This window comes from Cololabis saira, chromosome 2 (assembly GCF_033807715.1).
Source record: "Cololabis saira isolate AMF1-May2022 chromosome 2, fColSai1.1, whole genome shotgun sequence".
Taxonomy (NCBI): Eukaryota; Metazoa; Chordata; class Actinopteri; order Beloniformes; family Belonidae; genus Cololabis; species Cololabis saira.
The window spans coordinates 29,853,345-29,871,322 of NC_084588.1; the positions used below are offsets into that span (position 1 = coordinate 29,853,345).

A 17,978-nucleotide genomic window follows, 5' to 3' on the forward strand; every position below is an offset into this window, starting at 1 on the left:
GTCTCATTTTACCTCTGATGTCGAACCTGACTGACCAGTGCAGTCTCACCGTAATAAGACTGTTCCACTTTCTGCATCTGCAGCTGTTGATCCATAACTGTATAATAGTGTGTGTGCGTGCGTGCGTGCGTGCGTGCGTGCGTGCGTGCGTGCGTGCGTGCGTGCGTGCGTGCCTGCGTGCGTGCGTGCGTGCGTGCGTGCGTGCGTGCGTGCGTGCGTGCGTGCGTGCGTGCGTGCGTGCGTGCGTGCGTGCGTGCGTGCGTGCGTGCTTGCGTGCGTGCGTATGTGTTTGACAGGACTCCAATTTATGGGGCATTCCTGTAAACATGGAGACAAAATTATTGTTCCCACAAGTTTAAAGTCATCTTTTAGGGTTAATGCTTGGTTTTAGGGTTAGAATTATGTTATGACTAGGTTTAAGGGGAAGAGTTAAGGTCAGGAATTCATTTGCGACGGTTAAGGTCAGGGTAAGGAGTTAAGAAACCCTTTGTTTCAGTGGAATGTCCCCTTGAAGTTATTGAGACAAGCGTATGTGTGCGTGTGTGAGTGTGAGTGTGAGTGTGAGTGTGAGTGTGAGTGTGAGTGTGTGTGTGTGTGTGTGTGTGTGTGTGTGTGTGTGTGTGTGTGTGTGTGTGTGTGTGTGTGTGTGTGTGTGTGTGTGTGTGTGTGTGTGTGTGTGTGTGTGTGTGTGTGTAAAAAAGTTTATTCCAAGTCTGCCGTCAGCCACGATGGACCTAAATGAACAGATTTATTGGCACTACGTACTGTCAAACTAACCAACAACAGTGTGTCTGGACCACTGGACTCCTTTAACCACAACTAAATTTAATCTACGTCCTTAAGCCTCAAAGGTCACCTCCAAGCCACTATAGCTTAAATTATGCTTCTGCGCCAAAACTACACAGAGTTGATAAAAAGGCCAGGTCTGCATCTATATTTGTGCAGTGTGGCGTTTGCGTCACACTGAAATTACGCTGCCATGTGGGTTCTTTTGCAAACTGTTTTAGTTTGCAGTGCTTAACTTCTTTAGGTTCACTTCTTTTGTGTACCTCAGATATGGCAACTGAAATGAAGCAGGTCTTGTTTGAGTTGGAACTCACGAATGTTGAAGAGCAGTTAAGTTTTACTGAAATTATAGCAATCAATGCATCTGGTTTGAAAATGGTAGAGAAGAAATAGTAGCTGGAAAGATGCAGTAAGAAAAATGAACTTACGTACCCGAGTGAACGAGTCGTTCCAACTTTATGCAATGTGTCAAATAAACTAAAGTCAAAGATCAAAAGACCCATGTTGAAAAAGAACCAAGTGTGAACAATTCTAAGGCGGAGAGCCGCTCGGTGGTGCAGTGGGTTGAGCAAGCGGCTCGTATACTGAGGCTACAGTCCTCCTGCAGCAGTTGCAGGTTCAAATCCCGGCCTGCGCACCTTTGCTGCATGTCATCCCCATTCTCTCTCTCTACTCCCTTCCTGTCTGCTACTTCAATAAAGGGCCACTAGAGCCCCAAAAAAAAACAAAGTAACTGTGCAGGATTTTGGTATTGCAGAATCATGTTCTTTTCTCATTTTTTCGTTAGGTAACATTGGGGATTCATGACTGCATAGAGTGGGAGTGGTGGGAACTCACCTGAGCTTATCAGCCACAAAGATGACTCGGCGCTCCAGCAGCAGTGAGGCAAAGACTCGTACCACCTGTCGCACGCTGAGGCATTTGAACAAACTGTCAAAATCAACATGCTCCAGTCTGGAGTCAGCGGGCCGCCTCAGCTCGATGACCTGAGTGACCACAGAAGAAGACAAATGCACTGTCAAAGTCTAATTCAATGAGCGCATTTCCTTCAAATCTGTGTCTGAACACTATTTGGGTTAATGGTCACAATTAAATTAGTGAAAGTGGTTGTGTTCTGCTTTCACAGCAGCTCTGACCTCATTCCCCGCGCCAGGCAGGAAGGTCTTTACTTTGATGATCTTCCCTGGAGCAGGGAAGGGAGACTCCATCAGACTCCTCATGAAGGGATATACCAGCGCTGCTGACACTCCTCTCCGTCTCTCTACTTCATCCAGGATCTGAATGTGGCCAGGAAAGAGTACAGCTTCCTTTACATATTTCACCAACAGATGGTCTTAAAGCTTATTAAGGATGGTGACAATTAACGGGAACATATTGTGTTTCATTACTGGCACCCGTCTAAAACTTTGAATTGATTTTCTGTTTTCAAAACTAGCAGATGACTCTATTTACATGTCTGTGCGATAGGAAAATTCCACCCAGCGTGCCTGTCTGCCTGTTTTGGTCTGAGCTGCCTCCTGTCTGGAAAGTTGATTGGGAGAATGGTTCATTTTCAGTCATATGATATCACGCCTTTCATACACCCCATCTGTTCATCTCTTTCTCTCAGATAACTCCCTCGGAGATCAACCGCTGTTGTCCTCTTTGATCATGCTTTATCAAGTATCCAACAGCTTCCTGTTTTTCACACTTACTGTTCTGAATAAACGTCCTAAAATACAATTTCCTCAAACTTTGATGTCAGCAAATATGATATTTAAAATCCCAAAATCCAAAAAATCTAAACCTATATTTTCACAGTGCTGACACTTTATCAACACATTACATTAAGTTTAAAAAAATATTTTTGGTTCCTTTTAGTGCAAAAAATCTGGACTCAGTCACTTTGAATTCATAAAGTAATCAGATAAGGCTGAAGTAAAATACAGTGACAGTTCTGCTGTTGTGTTCACACCAGTGAGGTGGGAGAGATGGAAACAATTACTCTGGGAAATCAGAAAGACTGAAGCAGGGTTTGCTGATGGTCAGGCGTTCAGCAGATGTACGGTTGAAAGTCGTTTCCGCCAGCTGTCGGGCGGTTAAGCCGCAGCTACAGCAAGGTGGCCGTGGCTGAGTTGATGTGTGTGTGCGTGCAGATGTGTGTGGCTAGAGGACTGGACTCACTGTGGAGAACAAGTCAAAACAGCCCAGCCTGCTGATGACACAGTACACCTCGGGAAGGCGAGGCCCTTTCCCAGTCGGCTGGAAGAGAAAAAAAACACAGATCGTACATGAAGAGAAACGTCTGCAGAAGTTCTTTAAAGCAGCTAAAAATACACTTTTAGGGGCAGTCCAACCGTATAGGGTTACACCTCCATTAAGAAGAAGGATTTATAGGAGTCAGAAAAAAAGCAACAGGAGTCTCAGAATCGTTGAAATGTGCACCGTAAAATGTTTTATTGTCAATTTGAGATACTGTACTGGAGGCAGCTTCTCTAGCAAAGTGCTGTATCTTTTATTTTTAGAAAAGAATATCATTTTCATTTATAAAACCCAACTGTTAACAGTTTTGTCTTAAACTGTTGTATAATAATAATACGAAGAAGAATGAAGACCGGGAGTTGCATGCTTCAAAAATCACTGTGTCAAAAATAGCCTTAAACTCACACCACCATCCATTTAAAATCAGTAATCAACCAAATAAAACCCATGACAACTGTACTTAAAGGACCCCAACTAACTGTGAAGTTCAGGTATGAGGGAAGCACAATTATCAAAATATTCATCAATGCATTAAAGGGACATCGTGAAGTTGTCATGAGCAGACACCGTTTTGCGTGCATGCAAGCACGGGGAGAACATGCAGCCTCCACCCAGAAAGGCCCCTGGCAGGATTCAAACCGGGAACCTTCTTGCAGTGAGGCAACACCATGCCGCCAAGCACAATGACACACTCTCAAAGCAATGTAACAAGTTTCACCTGAGGAGTGATTCAATAGCCGTTTACTGCATGACACAATATGACAGTAATACAGCAAAGCACTATGGCTCTTTCACACTAGTACCACCTCAGCTCGCTTCTACCCGCCACGGCCCCGTCTTGCGCTTTTGCACTAGGGGCTGAGGCGAGTGGAGCCGTGCCAAGCAGATACTTTTTCTGTAACCATTCTGGCGAGGTTCTAACCGGGCTGAGCCGGGACTATTTCCGACGTCATCACATTACAGGCAGCTGATTGGTCGGGGGGCGGGGCCGGCAGACGTTTGAATCAGGAAGCGGGAGTCAGCGCGAGAGCGACTGGTGGCTCGCAGCGATTTTATTATAAAGCGCAAAACGTCTGTTTGGTGATCCAACTCTGAGGTGCAGATGTTCATAAACCTGGGGGCTGACGAGAGAATTAAAAAAACGATGTAGACGGGCTGTTTTTTTCTCAGCCGCTCGCGGATCCAGCTGATTTCTGATCAGCGCCGACACGAACAAAGGTGCTGCGCAATCGAGTACGTCACAGCAGCTTCACCCCAACCTGCCCACTTCTCACCTGGCTGTGGAAAAACAAACAGGGACAAAACTGGTGGAGCCGCGACGAGCCGCGCCGCGACGAGCCGCGCCGCGCCGGGCTAAGGCGGTACTAGTGCGAAAGCGCCACTAGTTTACCGTGTGAACTTCAGTCAGAGCCCCCTGTCTGCTAACTGTTAACTTTTCTTAAACAGCACTGTGTCTTGCTAAAGGTTTGTTGTTCTCAAACGGAGATAATGACATCACTTTAGTTATCCTTCCACGTCCTCCAGAGATACGGACGACCTGAACTCTCTGTTTATGGTATGAATAATGACAGATAAAAGTAAGTGAAACTTTGTAACCGAAAACTGTGTGCACAAAAAGAAAAATACAAACATATCAACAGTCATCAAAACTACCAAGACCACTCTGCTGTGATAATATGAGGAGGTCTTTCCTTTAATCTGCCATCTGAAGTGAAAGTCTTTCATGTGGTGACCTCCTTCTTAAACACAGGTTGTTTATCTGCTGCTGCTGATCATATCTACGGTGTTCTGCGCTCTCATAGACCAGTGTGTGCTTGGAAAGACCAGAGGCTCAGACACAGAAAATCAAACACAAAGACATAAATGAATACAAGCACTCAACAAGCTCCAATCCAATTGTCCATATTAGGTATACGATTTTCTCTTCTTGTTTCTTCTCTGCTTTTCCAAATGGATGATTAAATCAACTGTGAGGGGCTTGATTCAAGTCCTCAGGAATGCGCTGTTACTGCCAACTGCTGGACAGACAGCAGGAAGGAAACAAAGTAGCTGGAGGAGAGCGGCTCACCTCTCCCTGCATTCATTAAAATGTAGTGACTCTCAAAACCAGCAGAGCGCCGCCAGAATAAGTCAACGACATACAAAGCAGTCACATGAAGAAAAGCAAGAACTCAACGACTACAGTAACGTAAACACACGCAAAGGATACAGAGGGGCACACAAAATCAACAGCACAGTCACAAAGTCCCACACAGTCATGCTCTGCCCACAAGCTAAATGGGGAGGCTCAGCAACACTTCAAAGCCCTCCACATCCTCATTATGGAGAGGAAATGCTCTGGAATGACAACGTTTGGATTTTTCATGGTTTCTCTTTGTTTTGCTGCTCCTGAGAAACCATCGAAAATTACACGAGTCAAACCAAACAGGGCTTTTATCTGCAGTTTTCATATCTTTATTACATTTTTAGCAACTTCTTGGCTGCAATTGAGCTTTTTTGATTATATGAAATTTTATTTGCAGATTATAAGGTTCACATGTAATTTGCAGTTTAATCAAACATACCATGACAGTGTTTATTAAACTGAAATGACTAGTAATGTTAACAGTAATGTTATTCAGATGTTGCAAAAGGTTATGCTGATAAACCATCCCTGCGCCTATTTTGTTTTCCACTGAATTTAATCTCTAAAAGCTGTTTCAGTTTTTTTAGATTATTTATTTCCTGTTACCTCAGTGGAGGCGCAGGCAACACACTGACATCCCCACAGGAAAACGGTACTGCATGTTTAAATAAGAATGTCTGTCACAACAAACAGGGCTCAGCGGGGCGTGAACAGCGTAACAGACGATGAGGAGCTGAACGGGAGCTTACCAGCAGGCGTCTGCAGTACCCAAACCTCCTGCTGCCGTCCTCTCCGGTCAACATGAAGGAGAAGGTCTCACTGTGGCCCCAAACAAATGAGGGTCACATACAAAGACATACAGGCAATGGAAACAGTATGACATACATGCAATTAAAAGGTGAAGCATCACATATTTGGGACGGTTTAACCGGCGCAGATGATACATTTCATCCTACAAACTACCAGAAAGGGCAGAGAACCTGCAGCTGGTGACATGCTGTTTCAAAATGTGCTACACATGCAGGAGTTATCTCTGTTATTTGTAAAAGAAACTGCCTTTCATTTACTATTTTGTAAAGAGTTTTTACTACATGCCTTAACAACAAACAAACCACTAATTTTTACGCAAAAAAGGTTATTTCCAATGTATTTTTGTGACTAAGCGACAGATGAGTATAATGAGTACGTGTTAAGTATTCTCAATGATACCTGTTGTACTCGGTAACAGGACTCCAGTCTTTTGCATCTGGGAAACAGAACTGAGGAATAGCTTTAAGTCTCTGCTCTGCCTCCCTCATCTGCTTGGTGAGTCTCTCCAACTATGACAAGAGAGGAGAGAAGAGGAGTTTCAATTATTTCCTTCAGATGAGTCTGACATCCTTCTTCTTTTTTTTCTCAAAATTTGCCACGGATGCCCATGTGACCTATAAATGACCAGTTGATGATGTCTCCCATTCAAGCCTTTGGCCTCTCTAGTTCTCACTGGTTCATCTGCAGAGTGAGCATTCCTCTGGCCTGCAAAGATGTAGCTGTCCCTGAGGTCACTTCTGCTAAAACAAACAACTTTGAAATCTATTTTCTAACAACTAAAAACACTTCACTGTCACATGAATGGAATCTGGTTAATTTTTAACTCTAAACAGGCTCCGGGGCTCAAAATGATAAATTATAGTTGCTCTTACAGCTTTAAATTGACACCAAACAGAAAAACCCACTGACTGATTACTGAAATCTTTGCATAATCTACTGTTAGTATTTTTTTTTTTTTTTTTTATGTATATATCTGGCAAATCAGGCATTTCTGACATCCTTCATTTGAAAATAATTTAGCAATTCAGCAATTCATCTGGCTAAATTGTCAACAAAGTTTATGACAAGTTCACAAGTGACTAGGCTGCAAATCAAAATATTAGTTTACAAATGCTACTTCTTTAAATTTAGCCCCAAAAAGTCGTTTAAAAAAAAACAACATGAAATACACATTTTAAAAACAACCAAAAAATGAGACCACACCATTTTGCCTTATGCTAGAAGTTACCATGGAGAAACGTCTTGTTTTAGTGGTATTTTTTTAATATTATTTAGTTATACACTGCATCTCATTTACCGCCGAAGTCGTAAATCTTAACCGAGAAGGATGTAAGATGCAAGCTGACCAGGTTTCGGTTTCAAAGTTGGAAGATGAACCTCTCTGAATGTCAGGAGGAACTCGCATTAGTGATGCTTCTTCATAAAGTGAAGTGTGAATGTCTAACTTAATGTGAATGAAATAAGAGATAACTGTTATAAACAGTAAAATTAGCTGAGACTTCTAAGTCAAGGCAGATGAGGGCTCTCCGACTTTTGGTCCAGTTTAAACTTCCAACTGGAACCGCGGAAATCCAGATTTCCAAGCAAAAATGCAATGTATCAGTGGTTTCATATTTCAGGTGTTGAGAGACTTCTACTGAGGTCTGTTGGATCATTGTGGGTGTTAAAACATCATGTTAAATCAGGTGTAAACAGGTAGTCAATATTGAGAATTGGTTGTTAAGTTAAAGGTAAAAAATGCCTCTTATAACCCACAGCAGGATCCAGTTAAGACTTATGCCTTTACCTTTGGAAACTGGTAGGTGACCTCAGGGGAGTAGGAATTCTTGTTTGGTTTCTTTTTCATAGAAACCACCACAAAGTACTCAAAGAGCTCTCTTTCCTGCCACTCAATGAGCTGCAGCTCCAGTGTACGGTAACTTGGGGCTCGTCGAAGGATGGACTGCAGTTTCAATAACCTCTGAGTGTGAGCTGCGGAGGAAAGTGAACATAATTCACATGAAAGCAACACCTTATCATACAGTCTGAAACTTTACAACTCACAGGATATTGGCCCAAAGCCCCTCAGGAACTGTAATGATGTTGCAACTGTTGATGTATTTTCACCATATCTGTCTCTGTCATTGACTTTAGACATGATAAATGTTGTATGCTACGCTGAGAATCTGTGTGTTGCAGATGTTTCAGCTACAGTTCTGTGTTTTGTCTGGTTATGTTAAGCTACTCACTAAAGTCAAAACTGTATGCTGGAGAAACATCAGACTTCAAATTAATTTAGTTTCTCACCTTTACACAAGTGGTAACTCACCTTTGAATCTGTCATCAGAGTCACTCTCACTCTCACTGTTATCATCTGGAGAAAAATATTAGAGGAAGGTTTTACAACACAAAGGCTAGTTTTACAAACATGTTTATGTCACAAGAGGGTCAGAGAGAGAACGCGATGTGGGTGGCGGAAACACAAATATTTACTAACTTATCTGGCCAGTGGATAAAGGAAATGAGGAGAACCCTTACCTCTAAGAGATGCTGTTTCAACATTGGACATAGACAGCTTCTTTAGCCTCTTCTTCCCACGTTTAGTGCAGTAAATGGAGTTGATTCTTTGGACCAGCTGTAAACAGAGACAAGAAGGAATTCTTTGTGAGGAACTCTGAGTTCACCGACTGATTCTAAGCATCGAGGAAGTGGGCTAAAAGTAACAAGAGTTAAATACAGGACATGGAGGGGTTGCAGGGTAGTTCTTGGAATATACACCTCCAATGTTTAAATTCATGCAGTAGTTACATCAAAGCACGGTGTCTTTATGACATATTCCCAAGAAAATAAATCACAAATGATCCAGAGCTGATCTGACTCCAGCTGGCCCTTCAGAAACTTGAGCTGGTATGTGAGGCAAGATCGGAAAAATGCAATCAGAGCTCCGATTAGTTTAAACGCATGTGTAAGAACTTGCAGTGCGCACCTTGGGGATCCTCCAGTGCCTGTGTGCGGGCAGGGTATCACTGGTGCTAGAGAGGCTGTCATCCAGCAGGCCACAAGGTGATGCTGAGATGCCGATCGAGGGAATGAGCAGCATTTCATCCATGGAACCCTTGGAAAGCTGTGAGAGCCGGTGGCTCTTCCTGTCGCTCGGACCATGGAGGCGGAGAGACTGGCTACTGGGTTTGGAAGGAAGCTAGTTCCAGAGAACAGATGACAAATAATTTGGTTATTAATACAAAGATAAAACACCTTAAAATAAGACAGAACTGGGATCATAGGAAATATACACATAAAAAAAATTACCCTGCAATTTATTAGCTTCATTTATATTCTATTTCAGGCAGACATTATGAATCCAAAATAATGTATTTTGTAATGTATAATGTAATGTACATTTTTTTTAATTCATTTATTAATTCTTTTGCAGTTAGGTTTTGCAATATATTCAAAAAAGAAACATGAAACATTCACACTTTTATAATATCATACTGTTACTAGTCCTTCTCAAAACACTTAAAATGTGCTCTGGCATGGAGGACACAATTACAAAGTTTTTTATTTTTTATTTTGTCCAACTCTTGCAAACGTATATTAACTTGGAATCACATCTAAAAATAAAGGGATTAAGTCCTTAATTCTCACTTCTATACTACAACGTCCACTTAATGCAAAACACAGTGACTAAGACAAGAAAAAGTAAAGACATTTCTCTACAATATGGTATAAACCCATTGATAATGAATATGATGAAGACTTTGGATCGTTGCACTGGTGTTTGGGAAAGTAACATTGACATGAATAATGAATCAGACTATACCCTACAAATACAGTGAACGAGAGTATAGATTTAAAAACACTTTTATTTGCCATTAATGTGAGCATCATAACCAGAAAATTCTTCATTTGGAATAAGGTCAAAAGTTGGAATTTTGCTGTGCATGTAACTGTTCAGTAGGTGCTTACAGACAGCAGCAGGACTTTTTATAATAGTTATATCTCTTTTTTTGTGCCTGCATCGCATGGACCAGTCGAACTGCCAATTGCAACCCATAGAGTTGCTTTAATGAGATCTCTTTTAGCTCCTAATTCAGAGGAGCAAAAAGAGATGTTTTTCACCCATCTGTGCTGTAACTGTACGGTGACTGGTCCAGATGACAACACTGACATCTGTTATTACTACATAAAAAAAAAGCTTGTAAATATCATGTGAAAAATGCTGTTGAAAATAAAAAGTTGTTAACCTCAGCCTCTAAAATTTTAAACAAAACCAAAACCATTAGACATGGACCAACAGTTTAGGTCAGGGTTTATTAAACCTATATGCAAGGAAAGAATTACAAGAAGATTTTGAAGCTATGCCCATATCAACACTCAGAAATCCAAACCAATTGTATTTCTGTCGCTGAGATCACTCTTAAACACATGGAGATTTTCAAAAGTTGACATCAACAGGTCGCATTGCAGAGGACTGACCACAGGAACAAGAGTATCTCTCAGGACATCCTGATGCCTTTCGGTCCCGGCCCTCATTCTCCGTGTTTTCTGTTTGATTTGGATTCTTGTGTGTGAAATCCATTTGAAATAAATGGCCAACCCTCAAACTAAACGAACCAAACTTGTGGCTTACCGCACAGTTATCTACCTTTGCACGGGACTGCAGAGTTCCCAGGAAGTCACTCCCAGCCTGTTAATAAGCCAGACTGCTGGGATGTGACTGTGTGGAATGATTAGGTCAGCCAGCAAACTTCCTCAGTCTGAGCATGTTGGTAACAGTTTTACTCTGATGTGAACTAGTGCCCTGCAGGATTACAAACTGTGGCATGTTTCAACAAAACTGTAAAAGAAAAAAAATATTGGATTGGTAACAAAGATGTTAACTGGGTCCTTATTAATAATAAGTCACATTGTACTCCCCACCAACAAGACTTATCCTGTTCTACAAGAGATACTTTTGTTTTTACCTGCATGAAAAAACTTTTCTAGCTTTTTTTTTTTTTTTTGGAAGAATATAACATGTTTTCTTGGTTGAACAGTAATTAATCTTCTAATATATTCCTTACAAATCAACTGTATTGATTAACCTTATCATTGCGTTGCTGAATAATTTTGTACATTTTATTTTACTTTTGAGAAATGTGATGTGTGGAGACCCCCCATGTTCAATTGGTTCTTGTTATGATAATATAAATCTATGGCCATAACTTTTTCTTTTCCTCTTTTTTTTTTTGTTTTCTTATCCATTTTGTTTTTTTTGTATTGAAAATTTACAACCTATGTTAAGAGAGGGGAAAAATAGAGAAAAAAGATGATGTAAGAATATTGTTGGAATTTTTGTGGCCACAATAAAAAAAATAAATATAAAAAAACAAAAAACAAATCAACTGTATTAAACCAGACTTATTGCCAACAAACTAGACAGAGACTGGTGCTTCAGTACTGAAATAAGTGAAAGAGCATCCCTTGGTCTAAACATGTCAAACGGTTTCCTGTACCAACACAAACGCGGCATGAGATTCTTTAAAATCTTCTTATCCAGACCTCAGCGCTAACACCCACAAAGAGGATGTTAGTTACCGCAGGAAAACATCCCTGTCATGTTTACAACAGGAAAACACATCAGCGCTGCCGCTGTCTTACCTGGGGTGGAGAGTTCAGCTTCCTGTCCATAACAGACCAAGATCGGCTGCTCTCCGACAGACGAGGATTCCTGGCCAAACCTCTCCGTTTCAGGTCAACGTCCTCATATGGGTTCTCCTTCTCTGTGCACATGAAGAAAGAATTCAGCGTCAGCACTAAAGCTAGAGACTCCTCATGGAAACAGGCTGTTTTTGACAGAAGACAGATGAAGCTCAGGGGTCACAGGGGGTAAACGGAGGCCAGTAAACGGTGCCGCGGGGCACTAGGGGGCTTCCCTGTGGATAGTCCGAAAAGAAATGAGTCATGGAAGGTAAGTCAAAGGTCATCCCTGGCTAGCTCAAGTGAACTCCCTTTAAGAAAAAAAAACTGTTACTGTTGGCACTGGGCCCCACAGGCCCCCGTGGGCCCAGCTGAAACTCCTGGACACAACATTGCTGGTGAGTCACTGTCCAGGCATGCGGACTGTCTCCAGAGAGAGAAGAAGACGAGGGTCTTGTTCTTAGCGATTCAAGCAAATAAGACTTATGTTCATGGAGAAACATGATTATAATAGCTTTTACGACATCTACTTTTCATTTCTCATTAAACTGAATTCTTGGATTCAAAACAACGGCTTAAGTTTCAAAAATACATTGTGTCTTCTCACTGCTGTTTTGTCTTTGGGACTTAAATGTGGTAATCACAGACAATGCTACTGTTCTATAGATGCATTTCAGACAGTAAACGATGAGAGTTTGAGAGAAGAAAATGAACATGACGGAGCATTGAACAACTCTCACTGATGTCACCTGGCAGAGGACCAGCTTCAGTAAAGAGAGAGGTTGTGTAACCCCGCAGTCAGTGTCTATTCAGACATGTGCTCTGAGAATAGCTTTTTGGCAGGGTCCGAAAAAAGGTTGTGAGAACGAGAAGAAACCACACTGAAGAATAAAAACAGAGCCAGATGGAGCAGAAATGCATGCAGAGAGCTTTTAAAAGAAAAGAAAATAAGTGTTGTGTGTCAGCAGAGATTTAATATGCAGTCTACCGGTGGAGAGCCTGATGAACTCAAAGAATAGGTGAGTGTTTTTAAAACATGTAAGATAAAAAAAAAACTTCCAGGGCTTTGTTCTCTCTCATTCTTGTTGGTAATTATTGAACCTGTACACACACCCACTGCAAACACACAAAGGCAATGAAAATGGGCTGGGGATCTTGAGGGGGTTATGCCGTGTCCCACAGTAAATTAGCTGAGTGGAGTCATTTTCTGTGCATCGTTAAAGCAGAGGAGCAGAATGAGAGGGCTTAGTCTGGCCTCACGTTGTGCCGCTACTCTATTAAACTGCAGCAATACTGTAATGAGAGCCTGCTGGGAAAATGATATGTCTGTATAGCTGCTTATGTACTGCAGAGTACTAATCTACTCCCCTGATTACAAACATCCAGCGCTCTCTGACACACTCCCAGACACACAGTGTTACACTGGGAGTGGACACACCTCAGCTGCCTGCTGTGACTGTACATCTCTGTGTGCACAATGCACTCTCTGGGCAGGGAGAGGCACAGAGTAAACAATATCGACAATGTCAGTGTTAGCTCACCCTAGAAAGAGAACAAGTACAGAGGCACAGTTCTCAAGGTAAATATGTATGGATAAAAAAAACAGGTTATAGCTTTGTGGGAACATCTGGGAGCACTGACAACCATCACAACGATGACTGAAGACATCATGTGGGAGAATAAACAGTATTTTTTTTCTTCATGTTTTCTTCCAAAGAGTGACAAAACTACAGGTCCATTCCTGAATATAGCCCTTTATTTGTCACTCTTGAACCACCCTTGACATGCACCACGCAGTCTTTTTTCTTTTATTCAGAAGAATGCCAGCAGACAGTTGAATCATGGAGTCACTGCTCGTCAGCCTGTAAACTCATCACTAACTGGCACTCCATTAAGCAACTAGACCAGTTAATAGTGCTTTAACATGATACTTTTACATGCATTTGTTGTAATGCTGCAGCACAGATCACAGACGACTGACACACTGAAGATAAACATCTGGGTTCAAACACCAAAATAAGGCGGGGGGATGTCCTTGCAAGACAACAAAGGAAGCTGAGGTGTCCTCATGGGACTTTGGGATGCCTGTTAGAACAGACAAACAAATGGACACATTTCCTACTGCTGCGTCTGTTTCTCAAATGGATCATCTTAGTCCATAAACTATACGACAAAGCAACATCTTAGACCACAAAACAATACACGTCTCTCTTAATACTGATGTTTTTGGAACTGTTCCCCATTTTCTTGCAATATTGTGAAATATTGTTGCCTTTTCTGTTTCCTTGTAATGTCCTCAGAAATGTAGTTCTGTGTTGCACCGCAGAGCCCCTGCTGGTTTCAGACTAGCTAAAAGACAACATTCTGGTCAGGAACAAACACTGGTTGTCAAGAATGCATCTCCAAACTGCAAAGTCTACACTCACAGCCCTGGATGAACAATGAGAGCCTTGTTGGGAGACAGAAAAGCCGTCATGAAAATCCGTCATGCCTTAACGCTCTCTCTACCGCCGCACATCATCTGGCGGGAATAAAAACACTTGTGAGCAAGACACCCATCTCAGATTTGATTCAGAAAATGATATAAATGGACCATGAAGTAACGGTAGACTTGTATGCAAAAAGGAAAAAGAAAATTAGTCCTGAATTGACATTGAGCATTTACCATGACAACTATTTCTGAGAGAGGAAATGTTTTAACTCCATGTGAAATCCCTGCTCGGGTATCAGGAGATCGAGTGCTCACACTCACACACATTTTCGCCACATTAAATATGCTCTGGAGGAGTGGGCAGCTGATCTGGGTGGATGGACTGGGGTCATTCGCTAGTGGAAAGGAATGTGGCTCTTCGGCATGTCCAGCGTTTCATACGCATATCATCTCTGAGAACAAACTATGCATTGATCAGAATTTTGCAACAAAGAAAATGTCCTTCTGAGAGACCTTAATGGCCTTATTGCTGCATGGGGCTGGAACCTTCACCTGATATCATATACTTCAAATGTATGTCAGTATATTTTATAATCAAGCTGACATTAACTTCTTCAGCAAAACAAAAATAATTTCACAGGAATTAATATCTTCATATTTAATGTATTGACCATATGATCAATTTTGGATTGAAAAATCACATCAAGAAGATGAAATGGATCATGCTTACCTACTATGTCCTCATAGGCGTTCTCCTCTAAAGTGCTTTTGGAATTGGGTCGAGTCCGCGCTTCTGTGGTCAGTGCGCCATTTTCTGTGGGCGAGGACGGATACGAAGACGGCAAGCTGGCAGCATCCTCCGATTCACACGACTCCCTGAAAAGAAGTTAGAGAAGTAAGCATCAGTCTGTCAAAAGCAGATAAAACAAGGAAGAAAAAAAAACAGCCCAGGTGCCTAGTTTTACCGCTGAACAGGTATGTTCAGGTCCCTCAACACCTTAAATGGGAACTCTTAATTAAAAAATGATCAACAGGCTCTAATAGTGCAAGGAAATTTCAGATATGTGACATGTAGATGTGTAGACGCCTTACTATCTCTGAGAGCTCTCAGTGTAAGCAAAGTGTCACATGTTAAAGATCCGCAGAGAAAGTGAAATGGGGCTACATTAGTGAGATGATCTACAGTATGGTCACAGTCCACCATTGCTGGCTTGTGACTTTACAGCCTGCTCTGAAATTGCTAACACCGCAGGAATGTGGTTTCAGCAATCCCCAGAGTCCAAGAGATGAAGGTTTAGAGATTTCACGTCGGGATGTTATGGAGAGGCAACATTCTGATGCAGAAAAGGAAAGGAGTATGTCTCATTTCAGAGCTATAAGCTATGACTAAAAAAGGGAAATGGTCAGTGTGAGGTAGAATCTCACCTGCATGATTAGAGAAACAAAAGCTGTTGCATCATTTTCCTCACCTGTCCTGGATTCTCACGCGGGCGCTGCCCTCACTCTTTACTGTTCGTGGCATGCTGGGTGCAGGGGTGGAGGGCAGAGGTGGGGGAGAGGCTCTGTCTGGAGGTAGTCCATTGGATGGCAAACTGCCCCTCTGGTCCCGTTTCGCATCATATTCAAAAGTCCGTTTGGGCTTGGGTAAAGGGTTAACTGGTGTGCCAACGGATGTTGGGTGGCTCTGTGGTTCGGGGCTCTCAGACCTGCCAGAACTCACACTAAACCTTTGTCTGAGTTTAGAGAGCTTATCAGACACTAAAACTGTATCTGGTTCAGTGGCAACTGAGCAAATACTGCTACGCTTGCTGGGGCATGCACTGTCCAAGTCATCGCCCATCATAAAAGACTTCTGTCTTGTCTTGTCTGTGGGGTAGTAGCCACTCAGACATGGCGGAGGGGTGGGATTCTCCTTCAGAGCTTGCTCTATCTTCTGTATCCTGTTCAGCACTGCTGACGTCTCTCTACGACCAGACAGGGGACGTAAAAACACTCCTGAGGTTTCCGTCTTGCCTTTCCTTTTCTGGAAATGGCCAAGACCATCTTTGTCTGAAAATCCTTCCTCTTCCTCTGTCCCCGTGAAGGAGCATTCGGAGAAGGCTGTGCTCATCCTGCGGGCTCCCTTAAAGTCAAAAGTCTTCTCACTGCAGGGAGAAGGGAGCAGACTTGGACACCCCTCACTACCCCCCACACACTCCCCTCCTCTTTTATCCAGACACAAGCTCATCCTAGGCAGAGACACTCTTCTGCACTCCCATTCTGAGATCTTTTTGCGGATTGTGGTGGGGGGTACGCCTGCTCCCGAGCGGGTGAGAGAGAGCGTACGCTTGTGGCCTTGGTTAGACGAAGGTCCCAGAGAGAGAGTGCTCCAGCTCAAAGGCCTCCCATTAAGTCCTTCCGCTGCGGGGAGATCCCTCTGGTTCTCCTTCTGCTCCTGGACACCCTGCCCCTTTTGATTTGAGCTGGGGGGCTTATAGATGGAGAGCTTGTTGCTCAGACAGCTGATGCTCTTTGACTTGGTGAGACGGCCCTGGGGGTCGGGCTCACCTGTGAGGGACCCACCGCCGCGCAAGCTAGCCGCCTTGCTCCATTCAGCATGTAGCAGGAATCTGCCGTCAGTCCTGGCGTACTTGTTCTGTTTATCAAAGTACCTGCTGTCGCTGAGGAGGGGCTGCTGGCTCTGCCCCTGGCCGCCAGAGACCGCTGGGCACGGCGATGTGGACTGACACCTGAAACAAAAGCAGAGAACGGCCCGTGTAAGAGCCAATGTAAAGACAACAAAAACACACGGAAGACTGGCTGATTTAAATACACCAAGGGAGGCAAGTTATAGGAGCTGCCAATAGGTTTTCAACAACAGAAACTCAATGTGGACCAAATGGGAGAGCACTGTAAAGAATCATCTGAACATTTTGCATTAATTCCCATGATCAAAGACAGAATGAAAACCTGAGACACGGATTTAGAATAACCACAGGAAAATATTCTGTCTGTAGCAGCATGAGATGAAAATAAAGGCCAAGGGAAATACAGACTGCATTAAAATGCCAATGTGGATTTTTCCATGTAATCGAAATAACTTGAAGAGATTCACAGTGGACCTCACACTGAGAGCAGAACGCCTAAGCACGATTTATAACATCACTCTTACCTGTAAAAGCCTCACAGTTCCTTTCAGGTTCTCAAAGTCTTTTCTGATCCCCGCAGCTAAGTGATAAGTGGTGCTGGAGCAGTCCCACGCTCACGGCCCACTCAGCCGCCGTCTATCACTCATGCTGCTCCCTTCGTTTAAGATTTCCAGAGAAGGAAATGTTTCCAAATAGATCCCAGACACTCTAAGAGTCATAATCTCTCAGGAACCCTGTCATCGTTTGGAAGGTGAATAAGCATTGTGAAAGTGAAGCGCTGTGAGATCTGATGTCATTGTCTTGGTTAGAATAACGAATTATGGGAGGAGGAAGCTGAAAGCAGCAAACTGTGATCCAAAATGCAGGTTGGGGCAGATCAGGCTTCACACCTATCTGCCCTTCCCTGCTTTCACTCCTCCTGCTCCAGGGTGGAGAGACTCTCAAGCAGCTCGGTGCCTGCGAGCGTCATGCATGACGGATGCATCTTATCTTACTTCCCTTCAAGGAGAATGAGAATCAAGGAACTGAACAATTAGCTTTACCAACAGTTTCTGTTTCTTGGTCTAAATATCTTCATGAACACTTTTATGTAGTTTTAGTTAGTTTGGGGGGTGTTATAATGTTTGTTTTAATGCACTGAGAGGAAACCATTGCAATTATTTTAGAGATTAAGTTAGACAAGTGGCTTCAGGCCTCATTTTTCCTGGAAAATATTGGTGTGAGGAGAGTCAGCTATCGGCGCAGTAAGTCTACTATCTGTGACTGAAGTGCCCTTGAGCAAGACACCCTTCTACTT

General features: G+C 42.8%; 1 protein-coding gene across 2 annotated transcripts in view; it reads right to left on the reverse strand.

Annotated features, from left to right (window-relative positions):
* Nucleotides 1-17,978, reverse strand: part of dennd2b (DENN domain containing 2B) — a 63,519-nt gene that overhangs the window by 16,444 nt on the left and 29,097 nt on the right. For both annotated transcript variants that reach the window (XM_061742814.1, XM_061742803.1), the window contains exons 3-14: nt 15,524-16,783; nt 14,785-14,930; nt 11,585-11,706; nt 8,928-9,140; nt 8,480-8,576; nt 8,271-8,315; nt 7,749-7,933; nt 6,362-6,471; nt 5,902-5,971; nt 2,950-3,027; nt 1,923-2,063; nt 1,624-1,772 (exon numbers count right to left, since the gene is read on the reverse strand). In XM_061742814.1, the coding sequence (XP_061598798.1) occupies nt 1,624-1,772; nt 1,923-2,063; nt 2,950-3,027; nt 5,902-5,971; nt 6,362-6,471; nt 7,749-7,933; nt 8,271-8,315; nt 8,480-8,576; nt 8,928-9,140; nt 11,585-11,706; nt 14,785-14,930; nt 15,524-16,783 (2,616 nt within the window). The remainder of the gene's footprint in view (nt 1-1,623; nt 1,773-1,922; nt 2,064-2,949; nt 3,028-5,901; nt 5,972-6,361; nt 6,472-7,748; nt 7,934-8,270; nt 8,316-8,479; nt 8,577-8,927; nt 9,141-11,584; nt 11,707-14,784; nt 14,931-15,523; nt 16,784-17,978) is intronic.